The sequence below is a fragment of the Canis aureus genome, chromosome 1 (assembly GCF_053574225.1).
Source record: "Canis aureus isolate CA01 chromosome 1, VMU_Caureus_v.1.0, whole genome shotgun sequence".
Taxonomy (NCBI): domain Eukaryota; kingdom Metazoa; phylum Chordata; class Mammalia; order Carnivora; family Canidae; genus Canis; species Canis aureus.
The window spans coordinates 110,208,905-110,222,987 of NC_135611.1; the positions used below are offsets into that span (position 1 = coordinate 110,208,905).

General features: G+C 51.5%; 2 protein-coding genes across 12 annotated transcripts in view; one reads left to right on the forward strand and one right to left on the reverse strand.

Moving 5' to 3' along the window:
- Nucleotides 1–102: 102 nt before the first annotated feature.
- Nucleotides 103–14,083, reverse strand: part of CCDC61 (coiled-coil domain containing 61) — a 32,181-nt gene continuing 18,200 nt past the window's right edge. For 8 of the 11 annotated variants that reach the window (XM_077847971.1, XM_077847981.1, XM_077847994.1 and 5 more), the window contains 9 exons: nucleotides 11,300–11,510; nucleotides 11,126–11,208; nucleotides 10,073–10,242; nucleotides 9,868–9,943; nucleotides 9,405–9,547; nucleotides 9,244–9,322; nucleotides 9,013–9,067; nucleotides 8,434–8,509; nucleotides 8,024–8,343 (listed from right to left, as the gene is read on the reverse strand). In XM_077847971.1, coding sequence (XP_077704097.1) covers nucleotides 8,246–8,343; nucleotides 8,434–8,509; nucleotides 9,013–9,067; nucleotides 9,244–9,322; nucleotides 9,405–9,547; nucleotides 9,868–9,943; nucleotides 10,073–10,242; nucleotides 11,126–11,208; nucleotides 11,300–11,510 — 991 coding nt within the window. In that variant the 3' untranslated portion in view covers nucleotides 8,024–8,245. Of the gene's footprint in view, nucleotides 5,988–8,023; nucleotides 8,344–8,433; nucleotides 8,510–9,012; nucleotides 9,068–9,243; nucleotides 9,323–9,404; nucleotides 9,548–9,867; nucleotides 9,944–10,072; nucleotides 10,243–11,125; nucleotides 11,209–11,299; nucleotides 11,511–14,083 lie in introns of those variants that run through there. The other 3 variants (XR_013352177.1, XR_013352179.1, XM_077847999.1) reach the window with 3 other exon arrangements.
- On the forward strand, nucleotides 3,638–7,502 carry PGLYRP1 (peptidoglycan recognition protein 1). Its single transcript, XM_077848025.1, has 3 exons — nucleotides 3,638–3,987; nucleotides 6,539–6,660; nucleotides 7,248–7,502. Exons 1-3 carry the CDS (start codon nucleotides 3,698–3,700, stop codon nucleotides 7,424–7,426), a joined length of 591 nt encoding a protein of 196 aa, XP_077704151.1. The 5' UTR covers nucleotides 3,638–3,697; the 3' UTR covers nucleotides 7,427–7,502.

Sequence of the window (14,083 nt, forward strand, 5' to 3'; positions counted from 1 at the left end):
AAGGAGTCTGCTTCTCCCTCTGTTTATGTCTCTCATGAATAAATAGAAAATCTTTTTTTTTTTAAATCTACTTAAGGCAGGACTGGAAACACAGAAACCATAAAAGAAAGAAAGGTTTTTTTTTAATAAACTGGAGGAAAGGTTTGTAGCACATTTGACAGACAATGTTAATATTCCCCATATACAAGGACCCAACAGGGAAATTGAGAGATTCAAAGAGATGAGCAGATAACTCACAAAAGATCGATGCCGTATTGTAAAAAGACAACTACCTCTCTGATGAAGAAATGCAAGTAAAACAATAATGAGACACCATTCCTTGGATTGTGAGAGCATTTAAAAACTGATCTCATTTACTGGGGATAAGAAATACTAAAACCTTTTTAGGATGGATTTGGCAATATCTATTAAAAATTTTAAGGTAGCTCTATTTCCTGACCAGGGTGCTAGATACACAATGTATTCGTGGAGTGAAAATTAACACAGTTCTTCACTCTATTAATTCTATTAACCCTATTTAAAAAGTACATTTGTACAATTTTCCATACATATGGAAAGAACAGAGACACGAAGTATACATACCCAACAACTCAACAATCCATTATGGGATTCTTTTCTTCATTTTGCAAATTGATAACAAAAAAGTAAAAAACCCAATTTACTTTTTTTTTAAGATTTTTTTTTTTCCTTAAGGAATCTCTACAGCCAGCTTGGGGCTTGAACTCACAAACCCGAGATCAAGAGGTGCATGCTCCATCAACTGAGCCAGCCAGCCACTCCCAGCCCAATTTATTTCAAAAATGGACAAGAGATGACAGGCAACTGACAGAAGACAAATCCATGCAGGCAGAAAACATAGAAAAAAAACCTCCTGGGTGGTCATAAAAATGCCAGTAAAAGTTACAAAGAGATATCGCTTTATACCCATAAATTTAAGAAGTGATAACACCCATTTCTGGGGTGCATAGAGGCTCCAATACATTACTGGTAGAAATATGAATTGTTAGCGGCCCTCGGGGAAAAATAATCTGGTAATATCTATTAAATATGTATAGTCTTCGACCTAAAGTCTGTATTTATCAGTTATAAATGCTCTAGTACGTAGGGCTGGATGTCTGATAATACTCTGTGCAACGTGGGAGTGGGAGAAAGACCTGCAAAGCTTCAAGAAATGTAAAGATTATGTCAAAATGGTAAGCCTATACCATGAAATACTATCCAACTATTATGAAGATTCTATTAGAATTAGCTGTGTTCACCCAGAGAGAGGCACATGGGATAGTAGGTAACAAAAGGCAGACTAATGCACATGATTTGATTTTGTTATTTAAAAAATATAGGGGTGCCTGGCTAGCTCAATCAGAACATTTGACTCTTGATCTCAGGGTTGTGAGTTCGAGCCCCACGTTGGCTGTAGAGATTACTTAAAAATAAAATCTTGGTGTACCTGAGTGGCTCAGTTGGTTAAGCGTCTGCCTTCAGCTCAGGTCATGATCCCAGGGTCCTGGGGTTTAACCCTGCATCCAGCTCCCTGCTCAGTGAGGAGTCTGCTTCTCCCTCTCCCTCTGCCTGCTGCTCCACACCCCCCCCCTTGTGCTCTCTGTCAAATAAAAATCTTTTTAAAAAATAAATATAAATAAATAAATCTTTAAAAAGATAATAAAATAGTAACTTAACAAAATTAAAAACTACATATAGTGTCTTACATATGTTTGTAGGAAGTGGAATATGGTTTAGGAACTCCATCTCTGGGGTCCTGGAAGCCTGTGGCTAAACTCCAGCATCACTATCTTCTCCCCATATGTGATCATCTCTCTGGGCCTCAGTTTTCTTGACTATAAAAGGGGTTAATAATAATAGCTATCTCTCAGACCTGTTGAAAGCATGTGCTGAGAGAATTCATGAAACATGTTTAGCGATGGAAGCCTGGATGGCTCAGATGGTTAAGCCTTTGGTTCAGGTCATGATCCCAGCGTCCTGGGATCAAGTCGTGCATCAGACTCCCTGCTCAACAGAGAGTCTGCTTCACCCTCTACTCCTCCCCCTGTTCATGCCCAGCTCATTCTCTCTCTCTCAAATAAATAAATCTTTTTTTAAAAAGTGCTCAGTGATGCCTGGTATGCTATTCTGTATCACAGATATGAGCATGACCTCCAGAGCACGGGCAACAGAGTACAAGAAAACATACCACACTGTTTTTAGTAAGCTGTTATTAGTGAGCTTGAGCTGGAGGGGACTGGGGCACAGGGGATTTGCATTTTTTATCAGTCCAACTTGTTACAGCTAGCATGTATTACTTTTGTAATTTTTTTAAAATTCACTAAAGTGGGAAGAAAGGAGTTAGAGAAAAGGAAGGGGTCTGCCCTCAACTCACCAGCTGCTAGGAAGGAATGGGAAAGAGGGCTTAGGCAGGGCAGAGGCCCCAGGAGAGTCTTCTACCCCAACCGGTGATCTCAAGCCACTGAGTGGCCCTGGACCGGAGAGTCCCTCAGGCGCAGAATGGAGCTGCCAGTGTCACCCAATGCAAAACCTGTTACTTGCTACCAAGGACAGATTTGAGTTTGAGTCCCAGTGGCCCTTGTGTGGCATTATGGGCCAGACATCTCGTAAGGGCCTGACCCTTATCAATCCACATAATTCCTTAATTCACATCAACCTTATGAGTCAGGTACTTTACATTATTATCCCTGTTTTGTAGGTAGGGAAAACTGAGGTACCGAAACCTCACTTGCAGGAGATCAGACACTGGAATGTGGCCAGAATTCAAATGCAGGCAGCCTGGCTCTGAATCCAGGCTGTGGACCACCAGGCTCTCCTATGTCCCCCTGTCTCACCAAGGAGACTTCCCCTCTCCCCACACCAGTGTCCTCAAGTGTGAAACGGGCTTCCCACCACTCAACATCTGCAGTTTGCTGCAGGGGTTACATGACCGTGGGCTTGGGCCTGGGAGAAGTGTTTTCAAAATGGGAGCTTTGGATTCTTAAATACAGAGACCAAACTGGCAGGAGGCGAAGTGGTGGGGGTGGAGAGGTGGGTGAAGTAGATAAAGGGGATTAAGAGGTACAAACTTCTAGTTATAAAACAAGTCACAGAGAAGTACAGCATGGGGAATGTAGTCAACAGAACTGCTATTGCATTGCTTGGTGACAGATGGGGGTCACACTTAACAAGGTGAGCACTAATGTACAAAGCTGTCAAATCACTGTTATACACCTGAAACTAAATACAATTGTATGTTAATTATCCTTCAATTTAAAAAAGAGAGAGAAGAGCCTGTTACCCTGGTGCCTCCAGGACGAAGAGAGATGAGTGGGAGTGGGGGGGGGGGGAGGCAGTGATCCTGGTGAGTTGTCCAAAGCCCCACTAAGAGGAGAGACAAAGCCTGGCAGGGAGCCAGGCCCTTGCTCTTCCAGAAACCGCAGGGTTAGTGGCCGGGTCCCATGCACCCCTCCCCACCCTGACTCTCAGCTAGAAGAGAGGCCCCTGGGTTTGCCGCAGGCTCCCCACTTCCTCACTTCACCACACCGCATCCTGTTGCGGTCTTGCTAGAGAAGGAAGTGGAATCTGGAGTTCAGTGTGACCCGCCCGTCCTGCTGGGCTGTGAAGCAAGGCCCTCCCCTCCCATGCCAGGCCCCAGGGGATAAAGGCAGCCCAGCCAGCCACGAACTCCTATCCATCCCTGCGTGCCTCGCCTGCCATGTCCACCCCCGGTGTGCTGCTCACCTGGGCTCTCCTCGCTCTTCTCGGACTCGGACTCGGAGTGCCTGGAGAAGCCCCCTTAAACTCCTGCTGCCCCATCGTGCCCCGGAGAGAGTGGAGGGCCCCGGTGTCCAGATGCACCGAGAAGCTACAACTGCCGGTGCGCAACGTGGTGGTGTCGCACACAGCTGGCAGCCACTGCAACAGCCCGGCCTTGTGCCTGATGCAGGTGCAGAACGTGCACAGCTACCACACGAAGTCACTCAACTGGTGTGATGTAGGCTACAAGTGAGTGCTGAGGGAGCCGAGGGGGGGGTGGGGGGGTGGCAGGTGTAAGGAAAGGTGTGCAGCTCCAGGGAGCCCAGGCAGCCCTAGGGCCACCTGGCTGACAGCCCCCTGCCCCCAACCGCGGGCACACAGCACTGCGTATGTGCGGGCAGCAGACTGGTACTAGCAGGAAGGGATAAGGCTTAAATCCAAGCTCTGCTCCCCAGAGGCAGGTACAGATTTTGCCAACACAAAAGAAAGTGTCCTCTACAGTGGAGTCCCTTCATAAAGTCTGCTGCCTCTGCTGGGAGGCAGACAAGCAGGCTGGTTACATGCTTGGTGGGGAGGTGGGGGGAAGGGTACAGGTGGGGGGGGCGGTAAGCGCGGGGTGGGGAGGTGATGGGAAGGGTACAGGTGGCGGGGAGGTGGTCCGGGGCAGGGTCCAGTCTCAGCTCTGCTTGTTGCTCTCCTCACTTTGGTTTCCTTTCCCTCCTCTGCAGAGTCAGCTTGTGGCCCTCCACTGGGTCACTAAATCAGCCAATAACACATGCAAAGCACTTAGGACACGGACTAGCATGCAATGGGAAACCCCAAGTTCATGGCCTCTTGCCTTCAGGCACTTACCGTGTGCCAGGCCCTGCCCTGCCCCAGTGCTGGGATGGGGAGGGAACACATGAGCTGTAGGAATCTGGCCCAATGGGATTTAAAGACCAACAGGGAGGAACAGATGAGAAACAAGCAAAAGCAACCAGATGAATTCAGATGGGATGGATGGAGGGCTGCGGGAAGAGAGGTAAGTTGGAGGTCCAACGGGGTAAAGGCGCTGAGGCCAAGTGAGAGGGTCACATCTCAAGGACAGAGGCCAGGATGGCTGGAGGGAGCTGGGAGCTGGATGAACAGGACCAGCTCCACAGAGCCAGATGGCACAGGGCCTTAGCGGTCACAGGGTCAGAAGACGAGAGCCATGGGAGGGATGTGAGCCTGCTGGGTGGGAGCAGCTCCCTCTGGCTGCCAGGGACAGAACAGACTGTAAATGGATGGTGGCAGAAACAAAGGACTGCTTAGATCTGCATCTGGGGGCCCTACCCCCCATATCCCTTTCCTGGGTAACAGGCCCAGGTCCCACACAAGGGCCTCCGCAGCGAGTGAACTCTGAACCTACAGGTTCTCAGACCTTGGTAAGCACCAGTCACCGTGCTGGAAATCCAGGTTCCCAGGTTCCACCCTTACAGACAGCTTCGAATAGGGCTGGGAATCGGAGGACCTCAGTGGAACTATAGAGGCCTCGGAGGGAATCCCCAGCTCTTCTGGCTCGAGCTTTTGCGGTTCAAAGGCTCAAACTTCCCAGTTTTGTCTCTGAGACTCAGGTGCTCCGATTTTAAGTGTTTCCATGAGGTAGTGAAGACAAAGCTTGGCTCCCCAGCTTCTGGCTTAAACTGCCTTATGGAAAAGCCAACTGAAAGTCTGTTTCTTAGATTTTAGGATTTAGAGTCTGATCCCAGCGTTCTGGATCTCCCTTCCTTGTCACATCACATTCTGAGTCTCCGTGTCTTTACTTATAAAAAGGGTTCCTCACTCTACCCACCTGGTGGTGGTGCTGGAGGTTTAAATTAGATGCTTCCATTTCACAAATACACAAGGAGTCCCAACTGCCCGTGCCAGGTGCTGGGTCTGTAGCAGAGCCATAAGCAGCCCAGTACCCAGGGAGTGGGTGTACCCACAGCATCATTGTGGAATTTCTAGTCTCTTCAGAGCCAGATTCTGAGTCTGGCTTCCTGCATGGGAGATTCAGAACCCAGATTCTTAAGCTCCAACATTCTTTATATCCTGGTTGACTGCGTGAGCAAGAAGAGATCTTCTAGTTAATTCCAACATTCCAAATCAGACTTGCTCAATTAAGACATGTCAAATAAGCCTTAAGGATCTGATGCCAGGATAGCAGATGCTCCACGGGGCAGATGCTGGAACTCCAGGGTCTGTATCTGGTTGTGATGCCAATCCTTGAGTCCCAGATCCTGTCACTCCATGTACCCCAGCAGGGAAGAGAAAGCAGGAAGCAGGTTGGGCCCAGGGCAGAAGAGCTTCTTAGAGAAAAAGAGTTCTGAGAGGCAGGGGTCTATGGGGCATGAGCTTGGCAGCACCTGCCTCAGAGGACTGCATGAGAGGACTGAGCAAATCAAGACCTCAACAAATCCTCCTGGGAGGCTGGAGGAAGCAAGGAACGGGATCACGTGGGTGGGAGTCACCAGGGACCCAGGTGAAAATGTGGGCTCTGTCCCTGTCTGGCTGTGTGACTGTGGGCAGATATCCCCACCTCTCTGATTCTCCACCTACAGAATGGGGGGGAGAGGCAGTACTGACTCACAGGGGAGCATGAGCGTGAAAAAAAGATGTATGTGGAGCTGTGCTTGGCACGTGGCAGGGGCCAGAGGCATCGGATGACAGGATAAGAGGGAGGTGTTGGGAGAAATTGTGTGTGAGTAGCAAGGGGCAGGGTGAGTGGAGGGGGGAGTCCTCCCCCAGGATCACCTTCATTTACTCATCAAGCCCACCCTCCCACCCCCCTATGCAGCTTCCTGATTGGAGAAGATGGGCTCGTGTATGAGGGCCGGGGCTGGGACACCAAGGGTGACCACACAGGTGTCAACTGGAACCCCATCTCCATTGGCATCTCCTTCATGGGTAACTATATGGGTAAGTGTCCAGCTGTTGGGATGGAGGGCTGACCTGGGGTCCAGCATCCCATGGTATGTAGTCCTTGGGAGGCTCCACCACCACCAAGCTATGTGACCTTGGGCAAGTGAGTCGGCTTCTTCAAGCCTCACCTCCTTTGGATAATGACCAGTTCTTTTCACCCACATGGTTTGGGCCAAGATTAGTCAATCTGCATAAAACGTCTTTGGCCAGTCCATGGCATTTAAGAAGTGCCTGATAAATAGCCACCACCATGGGTAGGACCCAGAGGTGTGGGGGCAGAAGGAGGAGGATAAGCTCTGACCCTGACACTTGCTGAGGGTTTAACCTACGCCAGGCACTGTTCTGTGGGGGCTTTATATAGAATAACTCATTTTCTTGTCCCACAGCCCAGTGGGCAGGTGCTATCATTCTCTCCTTTCACAGATGGGGAAACTGAAGCAGATAGGGTTAAGTCATTGCTAAGGGACTGAGACAGACCCTGTTCTGGGTCCTAGTGGGTCAGGATGCATAATTGGAACCACTACCCCACACTACCTCTGCCCCTCAAGGAAGCTCCAGCTTAACTGCTGCCTCTGCCTCCCCAGAGCGATCCCCCCCACCCCGGGCCCTCAGGGCGGCCCAGAGTCTGCTGGCTTGTGGTGTGGCTCAGGGAAAACTGAACCCCAGATACCAGCTCAGAGGACACCGGGATGTGCAGCAGACACTCTCTCCAGGCGACCGACTCTATGAAATCATCCAGACGTGGCCACACTACGTCGACTGAGACCCTGCCTATCTCCTCCACACCCAGAAACCCCCACCACCACCACCCCTCCAATAAAGGTGCAGCTCAAACTGTGTTCCTGTGTTCCACGTGCCTCCTCTCCCTCTCTACTTCCCACAAGACCCCAGCTCTCCCCATCCACCCTGGGCCCAGCACTCTGTCCTCGCTGGTGCTCATAACCCAGAGGCCCCGACCCTGAACCAAGACCCCAGAGATCCCAGCTTGGAAGGAACATCACAGCTCAGAACCCAGAGGTCTCAGGTCAGAGCGCAGGAATCAGCACCAGGTCAGCCCAGATGTCACTGACAGCAGCTCCTGGGGTCCTGTGGGGCATAGGCCATGCTCCAAGACACCCCTTCTCTACCACTCAGCCAGAGAGAGCCCATGCAACATCTCTGCTTAGAGCTGCTTGCTACTGCCCCTCATGGCCCCTCTTTCATTGCTTTAGATCCTATGGAAGCTTTGCCTGACCCTGAACCCCAAAATGCCTCCCAGTCTCAGACATGCCCAGAAATACACCAGGTCCCAATTACACCCACTACCCAATCCTCATTTCTCCCCAAGGCCAGCCTCACCCTTCAGTCATCTGCTGAAGGATCCCAAGGGCAAACACGTTTATTTACAAAATGCACATACCCTCCCTCCTAGCATGCAATGCATGGGGCAGAGGGAGGGGTCTGGGCTTCACACACCTGAAACCCGGTGAGCACCAGCAGGGGAGGAGCCTGCACGGGGCTGGAAGGTCACGCCGCACCGCCCCCCACTCCTAATCCAGCGGTGTTGGGTAGGGGATGGAGGGGCGGGGCTCCCTGGCGGAGGTCAAGACCGTGTGTCCAGTCGGTTCATGTATTCCTGCAAGGCCTTCAGGCGGGCGTCTATTTCAGCCATGTCTGCCGCCTGGTGGTCGGAGCTGTACTCTGTGAGAGCAGGTGTGGGTGTAGGGGCCGGGAGGGCCCAATGCACTGCCCTCAGGCTGTGGGGCAGGGGAGGAGGAGTCCCCAGCTCACCTTTGATAGGGACCCAGCCCCCCGAAGTGGCCAGGCGTCTCTGATGGCGGCCACGTTCCAGAGGAGTGGACTTTTGCTGCAGGGGGAGGCATGAAGGCGAGGGGTAGTGGTGGCATTAGGTCCCTCCCTCTATTCCTGTCCCCAAAATATCACTGGAGATTATGAACCTGAGGACCTCAAAGAACAAGGGCTGACACCCACTGGGCACTTACTAGATGCACAATCACCTCGTGGGATCTTCACCGGAACCCTCTGGGATGAATACTTTTACCATCCCCATTTAGCTGATTAAGAAACTGAGGTTGAGATACCTCGAGTCACACAGGTGATAGGAAGGCAGGACCAGGTTTTAAGACCCAGCAATCTGAGGTCAGGGCTGGGACACTTAGCCAGCCAGTATCACTGCCTGCCCCCATGCCACCCTGCACTCTCCTCCAATCCAGTGGTCTCAAAACATTCTGCCTCCAGACGCATTTCAGACACTTCTGCAACCTGATGCCCCCAGAATGGAAAACCATGGGCTTCTGGTGGTTTTGTGCTGCCCCTACCTCCTCCAAGGTCTGGGGAAAAGACTCTCACCGTGTTGGACCCACTCCAGGTTGTGGGGCTGGGGGGCTTCCCACGACGTCGCCCGCTGATAGGAAAGAGTATTCAACGTCCAGCGGTTGGAGCCTTGGGCATCTCCCACCCCGCCCTCCCCGGCGATTTCAAGGCTCCAGCCTCCATCACCCAGTTTCCCTGCAAAAGACTGTTTCCGGCCTCCCTAGACACCCATCTTGAACCAGTCCTTTCCCAGGGCCCAAGTTTTACCCTCTAGGAAGGGATTCAGAGAAATCCTCCAACTCGCTGCAGGAGCTGGCGGACGAGCAGCGACTGCGGAAACTGTCCACTAGAGGGGGGGAGGAGAGTGTGAGTCTCCCGCCCTCGCCGGTGGCGCCCAGCCCGCGGACCCGATGCTACAGCCCTGTTACCCGAGGAGCTGCGGTTTCGGGAGCGGTTAGCCGCGTCTCCTCGGCGGGTCACGGCAGCGGGCGGCCGAGTCTGGCGAGACCAGGAGATGGACGGCCCATCCCCGCTTCCTCCGCTGCCCAGTCGGTTCCGCTGCTGCTGCTGCCTGGGGAGCGGAGGAGACGCCCACCTGTGCGCCCAACTAATGCTAGGAACGGCGTCGCTGCGCCCCTATGGTCACAGCCAGGGGCAGTAACCCAGCTGAGGTCACAGTCTAGGTAAGGACACATGCAGACACAGAATGGGGGTGGGGGTGGCGGGTCAGGAGAGTAAGCGGAGGTCAGGTGAAAAGCAGGCAAAGGAAGGTGAGAGGCAGAGCAAGCAACAGGTGATGGAGACAGGACACGGGGATGGATGACAGCACAGGTTAGGGGTCCGGGTAAAGGGACAGGGATATGGTCAGGTAAGGAGGAAATGGGCGCTAACTTCATCTTGATCTCTTTCTGCTTCTTCTCCTTGGCTTTCACAAAGGCTGTGGGGTCGAAACGTGGCAGGCGACTACCTAGGATGGGGTGGGAGAGTATGGAGAGAAGACGCTGGGATCCCAGTATCTGACCTCCACGGCTCCAGTCCATCCCCCACCCCCCTCCACGGGCAGGGCAGGGCAGGGCAGAGCTGGGCCGGCACAGACCTGTGGGCGAGGGCGAGGGGCGGGCAGGACGGCCTCGACCCCGGCCCCCCCGGCCGCTCTCCCGGGAAGAAGAGCGGGCGGCACCGCGACCGCGCGATGTGGAGCGCTCCCGCGACGACAAAGCCCGATCCTCCCGGGCCGCTGGCGGCACCACCGGCGAAGTCCGTCTCCTGGGAGTACAGGACCCCACTGTCAGTTTCCCGCCGGCCAGCTCCTATCGCAACTTCTATCTCAAGCCTCTTCTCCGATCACTCGGTCTCTGACATTCACGGCCCTTGCCCACGACCTTCACAGATACCTTGCCCCGGGCTCCGCCCCTCTCGGAACGCCCCCAAAGGCACCTGTCACTTCCTTACATCCTAACTCCCTTTACCAGACCCTTCTTCCTTTTTTTTTTTAATATATTTTTTAAAATTTTTATTTATTTATGATAGTCACACAGAGAGAGAGAGAGGCAGAGACACAGGCAGAGGGAGAAGCAGGCTCCATGCACCGGGAGCCCGATGTGGGATTCGATCCCGAGTCTCCAGGATCGCGCCCTGGGCCAAAGGCAGGCGCTAAACCGCTGCGCCACCCAGGGATCCCCCAGACCCTTCTTCCTGAGGTCTCCCACAGCTCCCTAGAAATCCTTCCCAATATTCCGTCACCCACCCCAATAAATAACAGCGGCCATCAACCAGATCCCCACCAGCTGGGCCACGCCCTTTCGCACAAGATCCTCAGGTCCCACCTCTCCTCCCACCCCCCACCGCCCAGCGGTCCTTATCTCCAGGCCCAGCCTCCCGACTGATGCTTCAAGCCCAGTTCATCTCTCCAGACTCCGCCTGCTCTGCCCAACTTTCCTCCCCCTTCAGTCCATCCGATTCCTTCCACCCGTCCATCCCCGCCCACTCTCCACGGCCCACAGGCCAGGGCCCCCCCCCTCCCTCCCAGACTCTGCACCTCCTCCCAGCCCCGCCCACCCAGCCCCAAGCCCCTCCCACCAGGTCCCACGCCCCGCAGCAGGCGGGTCACAGCTCCGAGACCCCGCCCGCCCCAGGCCGCGTCTCTCACCCTCTCTTGTACACGGCCAGCTCGTTGTTCACGGTCCTGAGCCGGGCGCGCAGGCTCCGCTCCGAAGCCTTCACCTCCTCAAGCTGCCAGGAACGAACAGGGGCGTTGAGGACCACACCGCAGCCAGAGTCCGTGACCCACCGCTCACCGCCGCCAGCCTCCCCGCCCCCTCACCTCCTTGGCCAGGCGCCGGCAGTCCTGGCTGCGGCGGCCGACCCCGCGGTGTCCCAGGCCCCGCTCTTGCCGCAGCTCCAGCTCCAGGCCCCGGACAAGCCCACGCAGCGCCTCGGCCTCCTGGCGCGCCGCCCTCCCGGCCAGAGCCTCCTCTCGCGTTCGGCCCAGCTGGGCCTCCAGCTCTCGCTTCTCAGATGCCAGGCGTGAAACCCTGGGGGAAGAAGGTAGAGGGAAGAAGACAACAGAGTTGGGGGGGAGGGATCGCAGGATCCTTTCATCCTTACTTCTCCATGGAGGTGGGCACGAACCATTTCACCTGCTGCAGGAACGAGGAATGCAGCCCCACCACTCCAGCTGACCCCCTGGGTCCCATCATCTCTCCTCCACCTGCCCCCACGTGAGGAGGAACACGGCCACATCACTCCCATCCATCCCACGCCAAGGACAAGAGCCTTATGAATTCCAATTCCAAAATAAATCATTAATCTGTCCTTCTCTGTACCCTGAAAGCCTAGCCCTAAGGTCCTGGCCTTAGACACCACCACCACCACCACCACCACCACCACCACCACCACCACCACCACCACCCCCAGGCCTCCCAGCCAGGTGTCACTACCTCTAATTCACCAGAAGACTCTTTCTAAAATGCAAATCCAACGGGGCACCAGGCTGGTTCAGTCAGTTGGGCTTTAGACTCTTGATTTCGGTTTAGGTCATGATCTCAGGGTCCTGAGACTGAACCCAAGATGGAGCCCCCATGGGGCTCCACGCTCAGCACAGAGTCTGTATGTCCCTCTCCCTCCCCTGCTTGCACTCTCTCATGTTTTCTCTAACATAAATAAAGTCTTCTAAACATTTAAATAGGGATTCCCGGGTGGCGCAGCGGTTTGGCGCCTCCCTTTGGCCCGGGGCGTGATCCTGGAGACCCTGGATCGACTCCCACGTCGGGCTCTCCGTGCATGGAGCCTGCTTCTCCCTCTGCCTGTCTCTCTCTCTCTCTCTCTCTCTCTCTCTGGTGACTATCATAAATAAATTTAAAAAAAATTTAAACATTTAAATAAAATACAAATCCAATCAGTCACTACTGTGCTCAAAAACTTACTAGAGGAAAAAGATACATACACAAGGCTATTCACTGCAGCACTGTTTGTAATAGCAAAAGAGTGGAAATAACCAGACATAACCAGAAAATAAGTTGAATTTCTATGGTGCATCCACTCACCTAAGTACCACATAACTATAAAAAGGAATGAGAGGGAACCCTGGGTGGCGCAGCGGTTTAGCGCCTGCCTTTGGCCCGGGGCGCAATCCTGGAGACCCGGGATCGAATCCCACGTTGGGCTCCCAGTGCATGGAGCCTGCTTCTCCCTCTGCCTGTGTCTCTGCCTCTCTCTCTCTCTCTCTGTGTGACTATCATAAATAAATAAAAATTTTAAAAAATTTTTTTTAAAAATTAAAAAATAAAAATAAAAAAAAAGGAATGAGAAAGAGCTCTATACTCTGTCACCAAGTGATGGCCAGGATATAAGTTTAAAAACAGTGCAGAACAATGTTTAGTGTGTCTCTGTGTTAAAAAAAAAAAAAAAGGAACTATAAATTATATTATGTTCATATTTTCAAAAATATATAAGGATAAGTCACAACTTTAAAAAATAGTTTACCTATGAAGGAGAAACAGGTGGCAACAGGAATACAAGTTGGACCCCTCCAAAATGTACCTTCTTTTTTAGTTTTAACTTTGGGACTATGAAAGTATTTTACATAAATAAATTTTAACAAATCAACCCCTACAACACTTAAAAGAAACTGGCTCAAAGCGATCTAACTGTATATCAAAGTTGGTGGTCATATTGGAGAATTAGGTTAAGTGGCAAAAAAAAAAAACACACACCACTTTTAGTAAGTAGGTAATAGCTTAGGGACAAAAGGAACCTTAAACTTCATTCAGTACTCTTATTTGGATAAAGTAAGTAATTATGTTACTATTACTAGAAACTAAGATTTTCAAAGTGAGAAAGACATAAATCAAAGAAGTCAGATAGCAGAGGCATCATTCTTCTCTTTCCAAAAGTATATCTACTTTCTCTTTAGAAAAGCTCTTTAGAAAGGCTCTTTCACTTTTAAAAAAGCCTAAAAGCAAGTTAACTCAGTGGCGATGAGCACCCCTAATGACCAGATTGTGGTCTCTAAATACAATTTCCCACTAGAAGAAACCAGGGTTCCTTAGAAGAATTATTCGTACTAAACCTGAGCCTGGAAAGACACAAGAGAGTCTGAGACATCTTGGCATGTCAAAAAACAAGGAAGCCATCAAAGATTACTGGGGTCATTTCAGAAGGCCAACATGCAGGTGTTCAGACTAACTGAAGGTAATATGAGCATCAAAGAGAATATCTGCAATGAATAATACACTAAGACACATTGGTGGTAAACTGAATCATAGTCACCCAAAATATATCCAGGTTTTCCAAAATATATCTATATATCCAATACATCCCTCAAACCTGTGAATTTTTGACTTATATAGCCCCAGAAAAGACTTTATAGATCTGATTAAATTAAGGACCTTGGAAAAAAAAAAAATTAAGGACCTTGAGATGAGGAGAGTATCTTGGATTATCAGAGTAGACCCTAAATATAATCAAAATATCCTTATAAATAAAGGTTGAGGAAAATTAGACACAGAAGAGGAGAAAACAATGTGACCACAGAGGCAGAGAATAGAATGATGTGGAATGATGATATCTACCAGAAGTTGAAAGAGACAAGAAACAGATTCTCTGC